This window comes from Dicentrarchus labrax, unplaced genomic scaffold, assembly GCF_905237075.1.
Source record: "Dicentrarchus labrax unplaced genomic scaffold, dlabrax2021, whole genome shotgun sequence".
NCBI classification, from domain to species: Eukaryota; Metazoa; Chordata; class Actinopteri; family Moronidae; genus Dicentrarchus; species Dicentrarchus labrax.
This window is the reverse complement of record NW_026136701.1, coordinates 19,047,266-19,069,794: the sequence shown is the minus strand read 5'-3', so window position 1 is coordinate 19,069,794 and position 22,529 is coordinate 19,047,266. Positions and strand designations below refer to the sequence as shown.

General features: G+C 39.4%; 2 protein-coding genes across 5 annotated transcripts in view; both read left to right on the top strand.

The window, feature by feature from the left end:
• insra (insulin receptor a) overlaps positions 1-1,791 on the top strand; it is a 50,347-nt gene extending 48,556 nt beyond the window's left edge. For both annotated transcript variants that reach the window (XM_051399138.1, XM_051399145.1), the window contains one exon: positions 223-1,791. In XM_051399138.1, the coding sequence (XP_051255098.1) occupies positions 223-580 (358 nt within the window). In that variant the 3' untranslated portion in view covers positions 581-1,791. The remainder of the gene's footprint in view (positions 1-222) is intronic.
• A 2,961-nt stretch (positions 1,792-4,752) lies between these two features.
• arhgef18a (rho/rac guanine nucleotide exchange factor (GEF) 18a) lies at positions 4,753-22,194 on the top strand. Of its 3 annotated transcripts, none has more exons than XM_051399170.1 (21): positions 4,754-5,036; positions 10,004-10,069; positions 10,814-10,942; positions 11,208-11,314; positions 12,150-12,290; positions 12,697-12,947; positions 14,375-14,500; positions 14,804-14,921; positions 15,067-15,318; positions 16,190-16,266; positions 16,464-16,645; positions 17,151-17,206; positions 17,641-17,820; positions 18,082-18,225; positions 18,650-18,762; positions 18,858-18,920; positions 19,018-19,065; positions 19,242-19,694; positions 20,011-20,317; positions 20,463-20,567; positions 21,194-22,194. In XM_051399170.1, exons 3-21 carry the CDS (start codon positions 10,878-10,880, stop codon positions 21,346-21,348), a joined length of 2,943 nt encoding a protein of 980 aa, XP_051255130.1. In that variant the 5' UTR covers positions 4,754-5,036; positions 10,004-10,069; positions 10,814-10,877; the 3' UTR covers positions 21,349-22,194. The 3 variants fall into 3 exon arrangements, with proteins under 3 accessions (XP_051255148.1, XP_051255130.1, XP_051255139.1); XM_051399179.1 differs by lacking the exon at positions 4,754-5,036 and adding an exon at positions 5,318-5,344; XM_051399188.1 differs by lacking the exon at positions 18,858-18,920 and having other exon boundaries at positions 4,753-5,036; positions 18,650-18,807.
• The last annotated feature ends 335 nt before the right edge of the window (positions 22,195-22,529 follow it).

Here is a 22,529-nt window from a genome sequence, read left to right as displayed (position 1 = left end):
TATTATAATCTATTATACCATATCATTGTAAACTGAATGTCTTGCAATGGACATTTGTCACTGTTTTCTGGCATTTTATAGGCCAAATGAATAACTGATTGATGAAGAGAGAAAAATGCAGTACTAATTTGTACAACAGGAATAGCTATAGTGAACAAATTAAAATTCCCACATCAGTATCATTTAACCATGACCCCACTCCCCCTCTGCCCCCCCCCGCAGACACAACCTGATGCAGATGTGTTGGCAGTACAACCCCAAGATGCGTCCCGCCTTCCAGGAGATCATCGAGATGCTACGCGAGGACCTGCATCCGACCTTCCAGGAGGTCTCCTTCTTCTACAGTGAGGAGAACAAGCCGCCGGAGAGCGAAGACTTTGACCTAGACATGGAAAACATGGAAAGCATCCCGCTGGACCCGTCGTCCTACTCCCAAAGGGAACAGTGTTTGGACAGGGACGAGGCCTCCTCCATGGGCCTGAGGGGCAGTTACGAGGAGCACCACATCCCGTTCACACACATGAACGGGGGAAAGACCAACGGACGAATACTGGCCCTACCGCGGTCCAGCCCCTCCTAACATACTGTGCACACCCCCCACCCACCCCACCCCGCAAACATGTCAATGCGATAGAGTTAAATATATTTTTGTTTTTTGTTGTCATTTTATATAGATCACACTTTTATCACTCTCTCTTCAGAAGCCCATCAGTGCATATCTCAGGACCTTTATTTTTCTCCTCAGATGCCACAAACACACACTACAGCAAAGTCCACACACGGACGCCAGAAGACACTTTTTGTATTTAAGGATGAACCTCCCACGTCTATCTTGTTCATGATTGTAGTTTATATACTGTATATATATATTGCCAAGTTTGTGCTAGACTGGGTGGTTAATAATTCAACTGTGAAACAAACTCTTGACAAACAAGAAGGCTGCTAAAACCCCACTGTCCCTTCCCGAGTCCAGACTGTGTCCCCCCTCCCGCCCTCCTCTCTCTCTAATCCAACAAAAGCGTTCATCCCCGGGTTGCTACGTTTTGAAAGTGCCCTTCTATTTTGTCTGTGGCCTATATCAGTTGTCATGGAACTGTGTCCAAATCTTTGTACGCAAAGTGGATGACGAACTGAGAATGAAAAAAACTTTTGGGAACTCTTCGTTGGACGGTCAAAGACGGTCCATCCTCGAACAAAACTCTTGTCCACTGGAGAAGCTGGTTGAAGTGGCTTACCTCCTCACACTCTGCAGTATTCCAAGATGGCACACAGGATGAACACAGGACTTTTGTCGGGTTATATTTTTAAATTTTATTTACGTGTCTTTTCTTTTTTTTTCTTCCTTTTTTTTGAGTTTTCACATTTACAGCTGAAGGATATTTAAACCGTTTTCAAAAACATGTTGGTGAACGAGTTCCTCAAATTGACCAATAGCTGCTTCTTTGATATATTTTAGTGGGTATAGAAGATAAAAAAATATATAAATATATATATATAAATATATTATTGATGTTTTTGTACATAGCTGATATGTTGTCATTCTTGAGGTATTTCCGGTCATAGAAAATGTTTTTACATGTTAGTCTCTTATGTTTATTTTTTCTAATCCAGGAAATCATACTAATTAGCTTCTTTTTTTTGGACTCATGATCAACCAACAGCACTTGGTCTTCTTGCTATGCGATGCCCGGGATAAAGAGTGTTTGGCGTCTTCAGCTTAAGCTGTCTGCCCATCATATCAAGATCAAATAAAATAGTGCTGTAAATAATGCAGCAAGGTGCATTCATGAAGAGGCTCTGGCAGTGCTTCTGTTACTTTACATTCTCTCAATTCATGTGTGTTTCCAGACAGTGACGTGTTTCTTTGTCGTGTGTGTGTGTATGTATGTATGTATGTATGTATGTATATGTATGTATGTATATATATATATATATATATGTATATATATGTATATATGTATGTATGTATATATATATATGTATATATGTATGTATGTATGTATATATATATGTATGTATGTATATATATGTGTGTATATACATATAAAGGGAAGTGGTGTTTTTATCTCAGTGAACAGAGTAAGGAAAGGTAGTTTCCAATATGCAACAATATGTGCACACACTCACACTTTATGAAGCCAAATGCAGACATTTATATTTAAAAATGATTAGATTATATTCCTTTTTTACAGACATACTTAACATTAATTACATTAAATTCAGAATAAACTTTACTAGAACTGCAATCATATGATATTTAAACTATCAATTAAAACACAAATCCAACAAAGCTTTCATTTAAGATAAGTCTAAATACATTAAAATGCAGCCTATAAAATGTATATGTACAGCAACTTTCCTGTGTATGTCTGCTAATATATAAATCACATATGTGACTTATCACATATCTATGGAGCATTAATCCAATTGCATATTTTAAATGTTATGTGGGTAATGAAGGTATCATCTGTTAGTGGTTACAGTGCCACAGTTCAAGATCCTGTGTGTATCAGGTTTGACTCAACTGCTGCTCAACACCTCTAGTGCAACGCTGCCACCTGCTGGACAGCAATGAGAACTACAATCTATGTGAAGACGTACTGCGCAAGTCTTCTGCACAATATTAATAATATATACATTCTGATGTGAAAGCCAAATAAGCTTTCAAGGTCTTTTATCTTCATACTGTCATGTAACGGCAGTGTGGATGAGCTAATCCATCACTAAAACTACTGTATGTGTAACTGACGCTCTGAGTATCTCCCATAAAGCTGCAGGAGCTTTTAAATGGTATTAAAGGGCAGGCTCATATTTTAATACAATACTCAAATGTTCATATGTAAACTGAAAGAGTCTCCTATAATCTGTGATGAGATCCCTTCCTGATGTGACTGCTGTAAGTAACAGGGGACTTTACGTAGACTGCTGAATCTTCGTATTGTCTGTGGCTGGATTTTTGTGCCACCATCTCTTACATTAGAGCTGCATTAGAAAGAGATCTTTTTGGAACAGGTATCAACAGGAGAAACGATTGCAGACACCAATAATGCTTTCTAATGAGTCTTACGAGTATTGTTAAAAGGCATATTTGAAATAATAATATTCCTTTAACTGATCACAAACACATCCAAGTGTTTAAATGTACATTTTAGAGACTTTCTTTTTGGTTTCTGTCCAAATGTTCTGAGGGAAGAGAGGGTTGTTTAAGAGGATTTGTGACTTTGTGTTTCTAAAATCCTGGTCCACTGTTGTCCAGGTAAAGTTAAGGCCTCATTTCCACATCTCTACTCAGCTCTGTGCATCTCTGCTAACTTTATCAAAAGCCCCAGCTCCTTTCTGTTTCTGAGGATCAACCACCGCTGTTGCAAATATAATAATAGTTTTAGATGCTTCACAGCACCTGTTGCTCTCATCTCAGTCTGTCTGGGGATCACTAAACCCAACCTAAAGTACGTACCTGTCTGGTTTAATGTCTGGACAACAGGGACTTATACAACACTTCATATCGACCCAGAGATCTGACAAAAGAGAAAGTGAAGGAGGTTGAAGTCAGTCAGAGTGAACTCATTCTGAGCACAAGGCCGGTAGCCTTTTGACTGTAACACACAATCTTCCCCAGCAGATGGAGTCACACAGTTGTTTCACCTTTCTGGTCACTTCTCATCTATGTTGGCTTAAGAAAATGAAAGCTGGAAACAAAACCTTCACACCAAAAAGCTCCATTTAGTTATAGTGACTTTCTCCTTCTGAGGGTCACCAGTTGTCCTCTAATAAGTACTTCCTCTCAACCGGCCTGGATCACAACATACACCCTGAATCAGAGAAATCAAAGTGAAACAGGCAACTTTCAGTATAACAACACATAGTAATAATATAATTAACAATTTAACAGTTTCATTATTTTTCAAACAGGACTATCTCTGACTAATAGCCTACCAAATACAAACCCCTCAGGCCAGTTCAATTGGCGCAATCACACTGAGCTGCTGCCTGCATTTGTTGTTGTTGTCTAAATAAATAAAAACTTTATTTTTACCAAAATAAAAAAGCATCTCAGTTTCCACCCTGCTGAACAGTGTTTAAAAATAGATCTGGTAATTTATATCAATGCCAGAATAATAACCACAGCATTACTGCTAGCAGGGTCATACTGGTAGAGACAGGTCACGAATGCCTCATGTCTGCATTAAAGCTGCAGTAATAAAAAATAACTTTGTCATATATTCTGTAACTTTTACTATATCCTGACAGCATTACATGAGACAGATAATCTGCGAAAAAATCCGGTTCCTCTGGCTCGTTCTAGGGCTCCTAATGTGCATTTGGAAGAATCCACCGGGCCCGAACGACAACAACCAATCAGAGCACAGAAAGATTCAAGAACATACCCAGAGCGTCAAATATATACGCTTTTAGACCTAGGAATTAGAGTCAACAAATCAACCATTTTCACACCTCTAACCCTAAAGCGTGTTTATATCTTTCTCCGCTCTGATTGGTCGCTTTCGTTCGGGCCCGGTGGATTCTTCCAAATGCGCATTCGGAGCCCTAGAACGAGCCAGAAGAACCTGATTATCTGTCTCATGTAATGCTGTCAGGATATAGTGAAAGTTTTTTTAAAAAAAACAACTTAAAAAAAAAAAAAAAGTTTTTTGTGTTAAATTCGACCTCTGCAGCTTTAAATCTAAAGCAGTGTGTCGTTGAATGAGCTCGCGGAATGCGGTCGCACTGAAGGCAAACGGTTCCCACAATGCTTCGGGAGTGGAAGGAAGGAGGGCTCATCCAGAGGACGGATTTCATTTTAAAAACACCCCCTGCCTCCTAAACAACTCGGCTCCCATGTTTTTATGGTGCACTTGTTCTTCCTCCCGAGGCATCCCCTCCCCGGTCTCTTCTTTTAACTGGAAGCTGTTGAGACACACACACACACCTCCCTCCCTCCCTCCCTCCCTCCCTCCTTTCTCTCTCGCGTTCATTAAGCCTGGAAATAAACGGACGGTTGTTGGACTTGCTGCTGCTTGAGTTCACCACCGCGGGTAAGATGAAACTGTTGCTGGTCATTGTTCGTGTTTAAGCAGGGCGGCGGAGGAACCAGTTGATAATGGTTGCATACATAACGTTACTGGGTTAAAATTAGCTAAAAATAAAAATTAAAAATTAAAAAAAAGTAAGCTAAGTAACTTTATACGTCATGAAAACGGCAGTTGGCTTCCAAAGCGCCGACATCTTGCTTTTTTTTTTTTTTTATTAACATTCTAACTGACACGAACTACTTTTTTCATGTTAATTTGTGTTGCCAAACTATCGTTGTGTCTCCATATGCCAACCAGAAGCAAACGTACAGGTAGGAAGCTAATACGTTGTCATCTCTTGACTTTACACCTGTTTGTTGTACCTCCCTGAAACTCCTTAAGCACCTGTCTCTGTTGTTTTAATCCGACATTTTCAGTGGTTAACGTTATAAATCCAGGTCTGTTTCTCTCACCTGTTACAGCCCCTTGGCATTCCTCACATTCCCCTTCCGCCGGATAACGCACAAAGTTATCAAACGTACTTTATTATTATTATTGTTTTTTTTTTAATTAATGGCTTGCAAATCTCCTGCAAGTGAGATATTACAATATGAAAGAAACTTTACATTTTTATGGCAGATTTTCATTTTTAAAGCGAAATAGAGCGTCATGCCATAACGCGGAATGATATGAAAACATTCCGTTAAAATATAATTCCAAACATTCAGCCTGCGCGGAGTGATACAACCGTTAAAACTGCAGTTGAAACGTTAAAATAGGACGTTTGAGAAAGGAAAAAGTATTAAAAACTAGTTACAAGTGGTCGTTGTTTAAACATTTTTAAAGAGCTAAAATGTTTAGTTAGTTGAAGTAGTAATTACTATAAGGAGTTGAAGTGCTCAAGTAAAGATGAGCACTGCCAGTTTAAAATCATGTATGTATTGAGATTTAAAAATGTATAAACTAAAAGCAGATGACATTTTAATTTAAACTACTGAAAGCAGTATATGAGCAGTGGAGGTTGTGGCACCTAGAAGATCTGAAGAAGGTGAAGATGTGAGACTTTTAAAGGGTCAGTTGAAGTGTTGGCATTAAAAGGAATCACTAAAGGAACATTATCTTTTATTTTTAGGAATGTCTGAGCAGTGAACCTGTCCTGTTTATCTATTACTATAGTAGCTCAATTAACCTGAAGTTGTTGCATACTGTATAACATAACAGTGATACATTATACATCTACACCACCAGGACTAATGTTAATGTTCAGATTGGTAAAAACAAACCAAACACTGGAGGTATGTTTTGTAAGAAATCATATAGGTTTCAGTCCCGCCTCACAACGACAGTATTAGGAGACTGTATTTAACAGTTGACGTTTAAAGCAATACAAATGACACAAGAATGCAATGGGCACTATTTTATTGTTTGTAAAGAACATTTGTCTTAGTTGGAAGTGATCACAAGTTGTTGAACCGCCATGTGTCTACAGTAGCCTAGAAGGGGGTGAAGCGAGGAACTTGCAATCTGCAATTACACTGCAAGATGCCACTAAATCCTCCACACTGGACCTTTTTAACTATATAAATAAAAATATTACACTTAACAAGTCTCTCTGCTAACCTTAGGACTCAATCTGGTGCTGCTGACCCCCTAAGCATGAGAAAATGTAATATAATGCATTGATATTTATTTTATTATATGTATACTGAATCTCTTTCGGGTAACCAGAGGATATCATGCTACACCAATAGCAATGCCACATCTAACCATTTTACAAACCATGCTGTTATTTAGACATTTTTCTGTTCCTTACCGCCATTGGTTTCCATTTTTTCCCCATTCAATGTGGCAGCAAACTCCTAAAACTTTCTCTTTCTATAATCAATCACAGTGAACATGCATGTTCTTATGGTAAATTAACATTACGGTTGTGAGGCAGTTAAGACTGCTCAAATCAATCTGTACTTAAACTGCATTACTCAGTGATAATGCAAGAGCAAAACACAATGCAGACTCGATATTCAGTGGGATTTAAAGTTTAAAGACTGTGCAGTATGAAGGGTAAAGGCCCTGAGGCTGGCCAGGCATTACTCACTGCATTACATACACACATACGTCACTCTTCTCTCAGACTGAGAACTAAAGGTAGGATTCACCTGTTCATACTGACAGAAACACATTGGCATGCGTTTACAGCACGTTACACTAAAGATAACACAGTATCGAGAAGTTAATGAGTAAACGGTGTGTCAAGGCTGGTGGATGTGATAGGCGGCATTAAAAGTGCACGCCGGTGTAAAGGAAGGTGTGAAATGAAATAGTCGTCTGGTGTTCCTATTTTTTTGACAAATTATACCTGTGTGATGATGTGAAACACATACAAGCCTCCAGGGTTTATTAGGAACAAGAGCGACACGGATCACTGGTTTCTTTGTATCTGTCAGCTCTTATGTTCTCCTCAGGCTAATGGGTATAGTTTCACAGCTGGTAACCCTCAACGCCCCGGTTTCACAGTCAGAATATCAGCAACTCTCACTTGTTGTTGATGTGATTAGGACCCACTTCTTTCTAAGTGACACAACTTTCCACACACGCAGCATTTAGCCTTTTTCCGTCTTTCCTTTCTCTGCAGGATACTTGGCAGACTTGCTGGTCTTGTTTTTGTTTCTTGCAGGGAATGACCTGTATTTCATGCTCCTCCGTTCGCTTTCCGCCTAGTGTGGGTGAATCATTTGAGGTGTGGCTGTCACTCACAACGAGGGGCTGAGCCATACAACCACAGTATAGCTAATAACATACCATAAGGCTTAGAAATAAGTCTTTTAAAGAAAGTAATATGATACAAGCGCCTGATAAAAATCACAAAACAATCACGTATAGAAAATACTCAGCATAGAGTTTCAGCTGTTTTTATCCTGAAGAACGGACACAGAAAAGAGTAATGGGAGTATTGTGGGTCTCTTAATTTTGATTTCAGGACACAACAAGAAGCAGAGAGATCTAAACAGTATTAAGATCTGAGTTTAGACTAGTCCTGCCTGTAATTAGTTAATTGACTAGTTGATGGTTTGAGAACAGTAATGTGGATTCTTTGGCTGAATATTATAAGATACATTTTGACATAGTTACTTAACTTTCGCTATATTTTTGTGTTTAGGCGTCAACAAAAAAATAGATCTAAGAAGTGTTTGAGTTAGAGTCCAGACAGCGTAACGGAGCTTGACCTTTATATCATTATGATCATATATCATTATAAATGTCATTTTCTAGTATCGCAGGCTGCATTATGGCAGCTAATAAAATTGTTTAAATCAATCTTCAGCCAGGTGAGATTAAAAAAAATGCTTCCACCTGCAAAACAATGGTCCCTAATTACAACATACTTTTTTTCTATTAGCTGTACTTACTGTTTTTTTCTCACAAGCCATGTTATTCTCTATATAAATTAAATAAGTTAAAAAACAATCAGATAAATCTTTAAAATGACGCCCAGTCGCCCACCTTTAGCAGCACTGGGAGTTCAACCTGAATTGAAGCCCTCATGAATGTGAGCTGTTTTTAAGTAGTGTGCTGCAAACACTGATATTAAGGTTTCTACAGTGTGTGTCAAACAGGTGAGCCAGAGGCTAACAGCAGGTGAGCTCCTGTGTGTGTGTTTGTGTCATAACTCCTTTAGTCAAACAGTGATGTGTATGTTTTAGGTGTGTCTCCTGCTGCTTTTTCTTTTCTAAACACTCTCTGTTTTAACTAATAAGCTTGCATACGGTGCAGTTTGTAGCTGGAACAAAATGTGATGTTTCTTCTGCAGCTGTGGCAGTTTTCAGTGTTTAGGCCTCTTGTTCCTTTTTAAACATTTATTTTATGCATTGTTTAAGTTTATTTGTTCAGTATGATTTATATTACCACGTATTAGAAAGTGGCCTTTGTGAACAACAGTGGATCTCGCTCATTGACCCTCAAGGGCCAAAAGATGTGCACACATACAGAGAGTGTGTTTACAAGAGTGTAGTGCTGCAAATGGTTACTGTCATCGTTAGTTAATCTGCAGATTCTTTTCTAGATTAATCCAGTGATCTTTTGGTCTATAAAATGTCAGAAAATAGTGAAAAATGTTCAAGGTGATTGTTTTCTCAGTCCAAAACCGAAACCCAAAGGGAGTTTAATATGATATAAAACAGAGAAAAGCTGTAAATCTACATATTCTATACTCTATGCTCGGAGTGCAACAGTACACAAAATGTAGGGTTCTGTTTGTACCATGGTTTTGGGGTCACGGTTCGGTAGTATTTTCAGTACAGCAGGGAAACTAAAAAGGTGGAAAATTGTCTTACCGTAACAGTTAATGAACTCAAATACTGGCATATTGTCAATAAGAACAAATAACACACATTTCTGTGTCTGACCTGTTCCTAAACAACCGCAGCTTGTGCTCGTTTATACAGCCCAGGTCCAGCAGACTGATTTGGTGGTGATAAGCTGTAAACGCCATATCCTGAATATGGTCAAAACCGGGTTAAGCTATGAAAGCTGTTTCATCTTTTCCCAAATTCCACGTTTTTCAAATCTGTGTTTTTATAGTCCAGTTCCATCTGTCCTGTTCTTGTGAACGCGACATCTCAGGAACACTTCTGGGGAATTTCTACAAACGTTTCTGCTCATTTGGCTTTGAAAATTTTGAATTTATTTTAATTAATTGCATCCACATTTTGGCGAATTCCACAAATTGTACAGTTTATTCAACATTTCTTATCACATTCCACAATTCAGTGTTTCTTTCCACATCACAGAAATCATAAGGTCCTAGATAAGCCTCATAGCCGAGATACTCCTTTAAACATATAAACACACTCATAGACACAAGTGGGGTCACTGAGGGCTGCTGCTCTAAAACTGGGACACATTTTGGCCCCAAATTCAGTCAGATTGTGACACAAAAGCCTCTGCATGTCCACTGCTTTAACCCGATTTGTTTCCCTTTATGTTTTTTCCAGTGTCATAAGGAAACCGTGGAAGACAACACACAGAAAACAATAAGCAGAAGTACACATGAACTGAAGGTGAGTCATTCTCAGTCACAGACAGAGATGATTGACTTTTAAAGTCCTTTAACAATAGAAATGCCAAACACTTTCATTTCAAAGGTAGATTTGAGAGGATGTGTCAGTGATAGGATTATTATTGGGTCTATTAAATTTTCACACCTCCATCCTGCAGACACGTCTATCATGAAGCCAAGAGGAAGATAAGAGAGTGACTCAAGCAATATCTCTGTAAAGTAGAATAGGAAATGTCGATCCATGTACGTGCAACTGCAAACACTTACTGTACCTGGAACACTTTAATATACAACATTTGTAGCCGCTGTGTTTTCTTTTGTTGTTGTCTCTTTGCCTGAGAGCTGGTCTGACCTGAGCTGTGCTGTTGCAATCTGTCAAACCAGTTCCCTCTCTACAGGACTAGATTAGTTTTGCAACAACCTGTTTGGATTCAGCACCATGATATGCACTCTCCATTCACAGTCCTCTTCCTGTTGTAGGTAGCCTGCCTCTTTAAAGGCTTGTCAAAAAAATAAAGGTACATTTATCTGCATTTACTATTGAATTAAAAACTCTTAGACGTCCTGGACCTCACCTGATAGTTTGCACCATGTACTAAAAGCCCTGGGCCCTTTGCTGCATGTCATTCTCCTCTCGCCCCCCCATCCTTTCCTGTCTCTCTTCAGCTGTTCCTATCCAATAAAATAAGCAAAAAAGCCCCCAAAAATAATCAATATCTCCCATTTTGCTCTTGCTCTCTCTCAGCTCTGGGGAGAGACTTTCTCCCCCAGCCTCTTATGGCCTCCCTGCCTGCTTCCTCAGTCCAGGCATGACCGTCACCCCTAAAAAGGACAGTGCTCAGTCTGGTTCCTCCTCTTACGACACAAGCTCCAGGTTGGTGAACATGTATTTTAAGAACTCATTTCCATCATGCACCCCGTGTCTTAGGCCACATACACAGTACAACTGGCAGTGTCTTAATTTAGTTTTTCCTCATACTCTACATGACCGAGTGATTTCCAGTCAAGAGTTAGCAGCTGAAATAAAAATCTATGTTTATTGTTGGCCTGTTAGTGTGTGTTGTTTGTTTGTTTGTTTGTTTGTGCACTGAAATCACTTTTACCCATTGAGCTTTATCTCATCATCACATACCAACTAGATCTGGTCCTGTGCAGATGGATGAGGTCGAAGGTCTTCGTTTTAAGCCCACCACTGAGGACTCTGTGTCTCTGGCTTCCTCCTTGGCTGAGCCCATCAACCTAGAAGGTCAGCTGGTCGCCATCAGCAGGATGAGAAACTGCTGAAAGCTCCCTGTACCTTTGTCACAACAGCAGGATCAGGAAACTTTGTAGTTTTAATTTGGATGGCCTAGTCTTTATTCATTTTAAGTTTAATTATCTCTTATGAAATTTATGTGACACCGTACAAAGGAACCAAGGAATCTCGCACACTGTTGACCACTTTATCTCACTTTATAATGATATTTTGGTCCTCTGGTAATCTGGTTAAATTCATATAGTTAAAGTCAGTACAAGTGATCAGCAGTGTGTAAAATGTATTTCTTCCCAGTGAAGAGTTTTCATCCTATCTACCTCTGTAACACCTTATGGTGTGCAAAAAAAGCTTTTGTAATCTGAGCTTTTTTCAGTTTGGTATTGAAAGGGATTTGATAAATGTCATCTTAGGCAGGGAATTAAAAAGAATTGACAATATTAAACATAAATAAAATTCTCTAACACAAGGATATTAATACATAATGCTGTTTATTTCATCATATTTTTTCTTAATAATGGGCTTATAGAAAGGTCAATAATATGTGTAATGTGTAATTCAACAGTTTTAAATTGAAAATCCAGTTAAGCAGCTACAATACTTATATTGTCTTTGAATAGATTTATGTTTGTTCCTGTATTTTGGAACAACTAAACTTGTTCCCATATGTAAAGAAAATTATGTTGCAGAAGTAAGACATTTAAAAATCATTAAAAATAACCTGTAACCTGACCAGTAATGAATCACTGAGATACACACTCATATGACCACAAAGCACAAGAGTTTTGGGCGATAAAAGTCCTAGTGTGACTTTCTATGTGTCATCCAGATTCCCATTATACTTTGCTGCGAGGCGAGCTCGAGACTAACGCCCAGAGCCTGGAGGCGGAGTCATGGAGTGTAGCGGTGGACCAGAACTACTTGAAGGCCCTGAACAAAGAGGCTGGTAAAAGACAGGACGTCATCTATGGTAAATTTAATCCGCTGACTCTGTAAATGGATAATCTGTTAAAGAATGAGCCCCGCATCCAAAAAAAACTTATTTTCAGTAATTGCCTATCATCTCTTAAATTGTGTGTGTCTTTCTTATGTCGATCACCCATTAAAAAAGATGAATCTTTGATCACTGATGGCAGAGAACATAGTATTGCACTGTATAATTCTTTAACTCAGAGGACCTTTTAATGGTTCACATCTTTTTCTTTTTGTGTTCACTAGTTTAGAGCTAAATGCCTTGCTCAAGCACACAAGTTGTTGAGTGTCCAGATGTTATTGTTATTTTATCTCACATATGTTTTCCTACATGTTTCAGGCATTGAACCTTGAACCTCTTTCAAACATACTAATCAAGGTATCCCTCTTTATCAATTTCCTAGAGTTGATCCAGACAGAGATGCACCATGTACGCACCTTAAAAATCCTTCTCCAGGTTTACATGCACGAGTTGAGGCAGTCTTTGCTGATAGAAGAGACCAGACTGGAGCGACTCTTTAGTGGAGTGGAGCCTCTGCTCAGCCTCCACCAGCACTTCCTTGACTGCCTCAAAGTACGCCAAAATGAAAGTCAAGAGGAAGGAAGCCCAAACAACTACCAGATCAACCAACTGGGGGATATTCTCATCTCTCAGGTAGCATAGATTCATTTTAAAGCCACAGCTGGCTACATTTCCGTGCAAATCATTGTCAGTCGGCTCAAATCAACGTGTTGCAACAGAGAGGAGAGGAGAGGCATCATCGGTTCTTCTGAGAGAAAGTTTGTTTGCAAACAAACAAAGTTGTATGGAACATGTTTTCAAGAAATAGTCCTTTTTAAATGGAAGTGTCATTATTTACTCACCTTCAGGTTAAAATGGCAGTAAAGTTTGTATGTCAACATCACAGCAGGGTAGAGGTACCTTTCCATGCATGTCTTCAGCAAAACAACTGAAGGGAGAGGGATGTTCTTTAAAAGGATCATGAATTTACTTTAAACAGATCAACATTATCCAAATGTTCTTGATCCAAATGATTACATAATTCCCAATTACACGTTATGTCATCCATTTTATATCTTGCACAACTAAATCTTACGCTCACATTCACCTACAAATTGGGTGAACAGGTTCACAGTTTACTCAATGCTATGTTTACATCTCTACACAGAGGGAGGCAACAAACAGTCTGCTAGCTTAACCAGCTATTCAGTTGTCAGAAATTGAATTAAGTGACAACGTTTTCATATGTGGGCGACCTCTATTTTAAATATAAGGTGTACATACGTTGCAATCATTGCTCCCAAGTGTCATTACAACCCAACACACAACACTGACATTGTTTAATATTGTGACAACCACAAATACAGGAACTGGTTTGAGGTTTTCATCATCAATTATCTAAAATTGAGGCTATATTTAGGAATAAATAATTGTGTTTATAGTAAAGCCCTGTTTTTCCTGCTAAGCTGGACCTTGCTCATTATTTAGTATGTTCATCCACCCACCCAACCACTCTCTCTGCGTGTGCTGAGTCTACAGGTGTCCATAGGAGTAGTTGGTATGTCTGAAACGCACTATAAGAGACCGCAGACGGGTGTGTCTTTGCTCTGTAAGCACAGGAATTATGTTTTGTCACTGGGGTTTGTCACTTTCCTGGAGAAGCATTTTTGCTCCTGTGGTAATAGTGATTTTCCTTACTGAGCAGTTAGAATAACAGATAAAAGCACAGATACACCAGAGCTTTCTGTTCTAATTTATAGCCTTTGTAGCACTGCAGTTAAAAAGAGGATTTCATTTAACATTTGCTGAATTAAACATTCACACTCTGATGAAGGCTCTGTGCCGAAATGTGCAAGCCAGGTGTTTTTTTGTTGTTATGTGAGCCAAAAAAAACCAGTAAAATGATTATTTTGTCCTCGATTTGATTAGTTTGAGAGACCCTACCTTTTCATGGATTTTGATACATTGGCAGTAACTTCAATGCAACATTGTTCCTTTACTATTAAATCGGATCCTCCTTACAAATATCTTACTTGATTTATTATTTATATCTTAATATCTTTTTTCCTCCTTTGTGTTAGTTTTCAGGTGAGCTGGGAGAAGGAATGATAGTGTATTACAGTCTTTTCTGCAGTCGTCACAATGAAGCCATCAGCTTCTATAAAGAGCAGCTGCAGAACAACAAGAAACTGCAGATCCTTATGAGGGTAAGCAGTCTTCACTCATTGGTCAATGTATGTAATTAATTTTCTACGAGACACAGTAAGGCCTGTGGTTGTTTGCAGAGAGGCTCTGGAATTGGCAAAAACAAGAAATTGAATTGAATTAGGTGCATGGACCACCAGTAGCAGAATCTAATAGACGGGACTCAACAGTGACATTTCCACCAACAATGTTGAAACCAACAAAAGGAAAATAGTCTGTGCTGCTTCACCTAAGACCGTTTACAACTCGGAGGAGAAAGGCAGGAATGATGCAAGTTTTGAAAAACCTTTTCTTTTTAACGACAGAAAATAGGTCAGCTGCCCCTCGTGCGAAGGTTGGGAATCCCTGAGTGTTTTATGTTGGTGACTCAACGCATCACGAAATATCCCATCCTGGTGGAGCGGCTCATACAGAACACGGAAGGTAAACTCTCACCCCTCATCACTTACCTACAGCTCAACAAGTCATTATAGTTACACGTCTATGCTCAAGTTTTCATTGTTAAACTCATCAGTAGACCTTTAGGAAATCCAGTTGGGTTACCTAAATTATATCATTTTCCTTTCAGCTGACACAGAAGAGTACAAATCTCTGGTTCAGGGTTTGGCACTGATCAAAGACACCATCTCCCAGGTGAACGATCAGGTCAGTGAATATGAGAAAGCAGCTCGTCTGAGAGAGATAAGCCTGCGTCTGGAGCCAAAATCTCAGGGCCGGATGAAGGACGGACAGCTGTTCCGCAGGGAGGATCTGATCCAGGGAGACAGGATGCTGCTGCATGAAGGCACCGTCACATGGAAGTCCTCTGGTAGACAAAAAGGTTTGTGAAGAGTTTATTGACTCTGTGGCTGTTTGTCTTAGTCAATGACGATTAAAGTAAAGCGATATTCTTAATGTAAGGATTTGTGAATGTGTGTGGTTCCCTGCACTGCAAAGGAAATAAATCTTCTTTGAAAATACTTTTTAAAAGGCTAATCAGACTTGAAGAATCTCCCAACAACATAGTTCATTCACAGCTTCCTAGATCATCAAACAGTTCTATTTCCTTGTGCAAGAGATGATGATTAAATGACAGAATAATTTACAGCGGTATCTTTGTAAGAAGACGGAACAAGCATTTAATAACTGCATATTATTCCAACAAGGAAAAAGTACAAAGCTTGTTTTATACATTTCAAAATGACTGAATTGTATTCTGCGATACATCCACTGTATATGGACCTGCATTGTACTCTACTCATTCAGATTCTTGTCAATCTTTTGCACATAACACAAAACTTTTACATGTTTCCAGCTACTGTTTTGGATTTCCCTAATGGGGTCACCAAAGGTCAAATTGTAAACCAAAGTGTGTCTTTGTGTGTACGTACATAGATATACGTACACACTGGACTGATTTAGATTAAACTCAGTGGATTACTGCAGTGTTACAGGGCAGACATTTGTTATTTTTTTCTTGTCATTTATCGTAATAAGAGGTTCAACTTTTGTGTCAAATTGCTTTTGTGAAAACCGAAAGATTCAGAGAAACCAGTATGTCAACATATTTTTATGTCATTACTTGAGCTTCAAAGATTAACTGTCACACATGATGGAAAGGTTGCGTCATGTCTCCATCTTCTGTAGCAGCTTGAGTCAAACATCAAGCGTTTGTGTTGTTTTGATGCTGAGAAGCATTTGTGTCCCTGCAGACGTCCAAGCTGTGCTGCTGTCAGACGTACTCCTCCTCTTACAAGAGAAAGATCAGAAGCTTGTGTTTGCTGCTGTGGTGAGTTCTGCCCAAACACTGAGTGAAGTCAGTCACTACCTACATAAATATTTTATACCGTTTCCTTGTCAGACACAGCTTCTTTCCTTTAAACCATTACATCCAGATATGATCATATCTTTCATAATATAAATAATCCAGCACTGATTGTGATAAGAATAATAATAACACCTGCTATATTATTGTGGCTCATGCAGGATAACAAACCACCAGTGATCTCCCTTCAAAGGCTGATAGTTAGGGAAGTGGCTCATGACGACAAAGCCATGTTCCTTATCTGCGCGTGCACCACCAGCATGCCGGAAATGTACGAGATCCACACAGGCTCCAGGGAGGAACGCATCACATGGACGGCGATGATACGGGAAGCCGTGAACTGGTAAGCAGGGAAGACTGGGAAGAGAGCAGAGTGAGTTCTGTTGAGGAAAATCTACTCAACAGTTTTTGTTAATAGCATTGATACCTGATAGATGAGAGAGACAGAAACCATGGACCATAATTTAGGTCTATGTTAGGTCAGTTCTTCAAATAGCAATCAATAAAATCCTTTATCTTTATTAGTAGTGGTCATGTGGTTCATGGCATTTTATCTTGAAGGTGAAGTAAAGAAAAATCTTGTTTTAATAATGAAAAGGATTTTTTCTCTATGGAACATAAATAAGATGTGCATTGCATTTAACATTTCTTATTGATAATGGCACTTTATGAAAGCTCAGGAAGTCATGAGGATTGATACAATGTGAGGGGCATGGGCACATTTCACGGAAATCTTGTCCGTATTGTTTTTGTTGAGAAGGACTGAGCATGAAAACTCAATTTAAAAATAAATGAATAATGTTTTTAAAAAGTATGACCTAAAAGATAATACTGTCGATGTGATTCAGTTATCCAGATGAGGAGCTGTATCGAGAGCTGACTGCTAAACTGCAACAATTTCAAGGTAAGACAGTCGAGATGATCGGTCACTCAGTAAATCACACAGAGCATCCTCTCAGTTTGTGGTGGTTCAAGAATGTTATAGGAAAATGATTGAATCAATGTGTGTCACATTCAATGAAACACACTGCCACTAAATCGTACACACTTCTCCTTTTAAAGGCAAACTGAGTAGGATTAGTTGGTTACTGCTTGTAAACACAATTTAATTTAATTAAAATGTGGTATTGTTCTGCTTGTTGGAGCTTGTTGCATTTCTAGATTGTTTTAGAAAATGTTAGTGTGCCTACAACTTCTACTTTTTCTTTGTATGCTGTTTTCTTGTTTATGTGCACGCATATAAAGCAGGAATCACTGGAAAGGGGCAGCCATGCTCAGTCAAATTGCCTCTACATTTCCACTGCATTTACTAGTTTATTTTATGCTGTTGTTCTTTAGATATTCTAAAGATGAGGGATGACCTTATAAAGCAAAATCTGACAGAGAAACAGCAGATCTTTGCTGCTCTCTACGAGACAGTGACGGAGAAGGAAACCCCTCACAAAGGGCTGCTGCTCCGAGGAGACACCTCCGACCTCCAGCAGGGGGAGACGCTGCTTAAAGGAGCCATCGATGAGGGTGAGAGCTGAGACATCTGTTAGCCTCTGTTGTGTCAACCAGTCTTGTTTGTTAATCATTTTTTAAAGGAGTACGGTCTAGACCTGCTGTAAAGTGTCCGGAGAGGATTTCTGTTGTTCCAATTGACCGTGACCCAACAATTCCCACCATGAGCAAGCACTATCTTATATACTCTGTTTCTTATACAGCCAAGTCATGACTCAGAGCACTGATAATGTTTTTTAAGGTGGAGATTAAGGAGTTTTTTTCTTTTGTCTGCAGTGGAAAACCTGCAGAACCTGCTCTTGTTGAGGATAAAAGACCCAAACTGTCCCGTGGATGAGAGTAAGATGCAGGGCGGGCTGATCAGGAGGGCCAAGACGTTTGGAGTGGCAGATAGCAACCCTGCTGCTAGCATCGTGAAAAGTAAGCTGACATAAGGCTAACGTGGTAGTGACATGATCTCTCTTTAATGTTTCAAAAGGAGTCAGATTGAAGACAGAAGTATGCGTTTTATTTAGTATTTATTAATGTAAGCAGGATCTATTGACGTGCATTTTATGCTGGGAATCTGGGAATTTGACTGAGCTTTCTTAGGAACTCTTGCATCATACATCAGCGTCACAGAAGTATGCATATGAGTCTCTTTTGGTATATTATTGCTGTATTTTAATATTTGTTTTAATTGCATTGGTTTTCCTCACATTACTCAACTTTTTTAAAAATAAATCTGACAAATAAGCCATCCTGCTGTTTGTGCCTGTACAGTAAATATTATCAACTCTACTCCATATTGAATAAGTGAAGGTGTTTATTGACTTTGGATGTGTATGATTTCATTTCCTCTCAGCCGGAGATGCAACTGAGAGGCAAGGTGGCAGCGAGGGCAGTCCGGTGTACAGCAGTCGCCCCATTAGTGACCCTCTGCTGCAGGAAACGTACTGTGAAGGCCTGGAACAGTCTGTGAGTGACGCACATGAAGAGGATCCAAACCTTACTTCCATTCTGGTGATAAAATATAAAAAGATTTTCAATTATTTATGCTATTTTGCTTCAAGGCTGATGATGACACTCAGATGCCAAACCACAATTTAACCTTCAGTCATTACCTTGAGGGAGAGGTAAACCTTCTATTACTTATTATGTTAACTATTTTCCTCGTTTTTCCATCAGTATTCATACAAAAATGTCTGTCTCTGCTGTTCTTGTTCTCCGTAGGTGTGTGACAAAGTGATAATGCTCGCACAGAGGCTCTACAGCTTACAAGTAAGACAGTGAAATCATCTTTTTGGAAGCTTCTTACAGATGTTTCTTTTTGCTTTTGGCTATAATTGTAAAGCTAAATGTGTATTTTGAGAGAAGAATGCCTTTAATTTTCTACCCCAGTAGTAAATTGTGTGTTTGCCTGTGGTAGATTTCATATGTTTGTTATATTGTTGCAGGCAATCATCGCCCAGCAGGACAGCCAGATTGAACTGCAGAACATTTTACAGACAAAGAGCAAGCAGCCCACTCGTCATTATAGCAGCGTGCTGCTCGAGCAGGAGAAGCAGCGCAACTTGGAAAAGCACAAGGAGGAACTGGCCCATTTGCACAAGCTGCAGGCTCAGCATCGAGAGGAGCAGCAGCGCTGGGAGAAGGAGAAGGAGCGGCAGAGGATGCAGATCGAGGCTCTGGAGGCTCAGCTGCAACAGAGGGAGGACAACTGTCGAAAGCGGGAGGAGAAGCTCAGTGAGGAGAAGGCCGAGCTGGAGGAGCAGAGGGAAAGCTATCAGCAGGACCTGGAGAGGCTGAGGGAAAGCACAAAGTCAGTAGACAAGGAAAAGGAGCGTCTCGATCAGGAGAAGGAGCGTCTAGAGAAAATAAAGAAGTCCAACTATGAGGATCCTGCAAAAGTAAGAGAATAGGACAGGAATCAGATTGATTGAATGTTTATTAACATTATTGCCTTCATCTGTCCATAGTTTGTCTGTGCTCTATAATCTAGTCAGGGAACATTAAGTCAGCACAATCTATATAACAATAGTGGTTTAAAATCCTCTGAAACAAGTTAATCAGAACTAACTTGAGTCTTGATTTAATTCTTAATAGTAAAGTACATAATCAGAAAGAAGCTCTAGAGTTTGTAGTTAATCATCACAGGTAGAAATCAGAGAGTTGTAACTCTAAAATAATAAAGTTTGAGTCACGCATTGTCCTCTTTCTCCTTAGTACTGGAGTTACCAGTCGTTCAGGGGAAGCGTAGTGAACGGAGGCGGGAATCTGACCTTACACCCGAAGCTCTTGGCCGCCGCCTCAGACCCGATGGAAACTCCTCCGAAGGTTCCGCCGCGCAGGGAGAGCATCAGCCCCATGCTGCCCAAACCCGAGCTGCCCATCCAGCTGATCAGCACTACCAACCAGGTGCTCAAGCCCGCCGTGGTGCAGCAGCAGATCCCCACCAAGCTGGCTGGTCTGTCCAAGGGAAAGGAGAAAGGCACCAAGACGAAGGGGTCCCACCAGAGAACGCACAGTGCAGGTAAACAGATAATGTTGAGTTTTAGATAAAGCTGAAACCTCAATCAGCCTTCAAATTCAACTAGCTTAAAGATTTGGTTAGTGTGTCACCTTGAAATTATTTTAAACTAAGAACACTAACCCCAGTCCTGTCTTTCTACATCCAGCCTCTATAGACGTGAACCAGGTGCTGCCCATCCGAGTGACGGGGAAAGAAGGAGGCAGTCTGAGATCCAAAAGGAACGCCAGTCCTCAAAGCATCTACCAGTCAGGTGCAGTCGGTCAAAGAGAAATGTCTTCTCACTCAGTCATTAAGAGAAAGTCAGATAGTCTATCCAAACACTCACCACATCCTGTTAATATTTTATCTATAAACTTTATTTCTAATAATCTGTTGTTTATTGTCGAGACATTAACTCTTTAAAGAGTTAAAGAGAGAGACGACTTGCACTTGTCTGATGGTCAAGATGTTTAAAAGAGGGAACTAATTTACAAAACTTTAACAAAAAGTGAATATTTTTTCTGCATTAAGAAAAGTTAGTGTGACAATTATTTTTAATTGGAACTAATTATGGTATTTTAGCAAAGAGGCGATACAAGTGTTAAATGTAAAACCTCAAAACAAACAATAGCTGTAACACTCATCGCCTGCAGGTGGCACAAGGATTAAAACTCCAGCTACTTTCGATGCCTGTAGGTGGCAACATCAACACATTCTGCTATTGGTTTCCTCTCCTGTATGTGGTGCAGGTTGGCTTTTCTAGTGCTGGTTAGTGACTGAACAGCTCCCCCTTGTGGAGAAAACTCCTACTTTGATGAGGAGAGCAGTGTCTCATATTGTCAGATATCTACTGTGGCTCCATTTATTTATTCATTATTATTTACATTCTTCCTTCAGGAGTCTTCAACCCGCCAGGATCTGTCCGCAATGTGAAAATGTCTCAGTCCTTCAGCACGTACAAGAGGGGCAGCGGCGAGGATCCACCACCTGTACCACCTCCTTTTCCCAAAGATGTTCATGAAACTGGTAAAGAGAAAGTAATATTCCTTTAATCCTGAGCTACACACTGGAGTTTGGATGAGGCCTGGTCCAGACTTATTAACACTTATAAGACTGATGGAGCTGTTAAAACATTGGACATGATCTCAAGACATCCACGTGTGTCCAGAACGAAGAGGAGTGGCACGATTATGGAATTTTATTACTGGCTGTTTTTATGTAGTATTTATGGTATTGGTTGGTCAAAAAATGTAAAAAGCAACGTTTGTACATTAGGAAAGATAATATTTTAAATGAAGATGATGCGAAAGCAAAAGACTTTGCCAAAGACTTTTATGAGAAGTTTTTTTTTATTTTTAATTTTAATGAAAGCAGGTTGTCTTTAACTATTAAGCACTCATGTCTTCACTTTTAGGCTTTCTTTGTAATTTAATGAATGATGAATTCGGTACGAGGAGGTACTGTGGATTTGAAAGTTTACATCTGTTTTAGATATGAGGTGCCAAGCACGAAGGGTTTATTTCAGGTTGAATCAGATTACAATGTGTACTGTGGTCCTGCTCCTCAGCGTGTGCTGCAATCGAATCATACATTAATGGGGTTTGTGGAAGAAACTACATTTTGTAAAGTTGTTGTTTGTAAATACTATGAGCTGCTTTGTGCACTTTGGTGATTTCAGCAGGGTTGTTTCAGACAGAAAGCTGCTGGAAACATGTTTAAGAATGTAACACAATGATTGTAATTTAAATAACGTTCTGGCACAATTTAACATTTAACATTATGTTGGTGATTTTCTCTGGTAGAGACACATCGGCCACCGTCACCTTTTGTTTCCATGTAAAATTTCTTCCAAATCCCAACTAAAGGGTCGTGGAATAAAAAGATGGTTGACTTGACAATTGACTGTTTTTGTGCCTGAAAGAAAACCTGAAGTTGTTTTTAAAGATGCTGAACTGGAGGTGGCTCAAAACAAAGATAACATTCAGGTCTTTGTTTTCGATTCCACAGCTTTGTATACTTGTAGACTTGATCCAGTGTGAGACATCTAAATGTAACTCATGGTTTTACATTCTGAATAATTTTACTTTGGCTGATAGAAGTAAAAAAATCTAACTAACTTTTAAAGGGCAAGTTCACAAGTCTGTCCTAAAACAGTAGTCAGGTGCCCATATGTACCATATGTGTGTCATTCCTCCTGTTCATACCGGCCATTAAGAGATCACTTCTTAATATT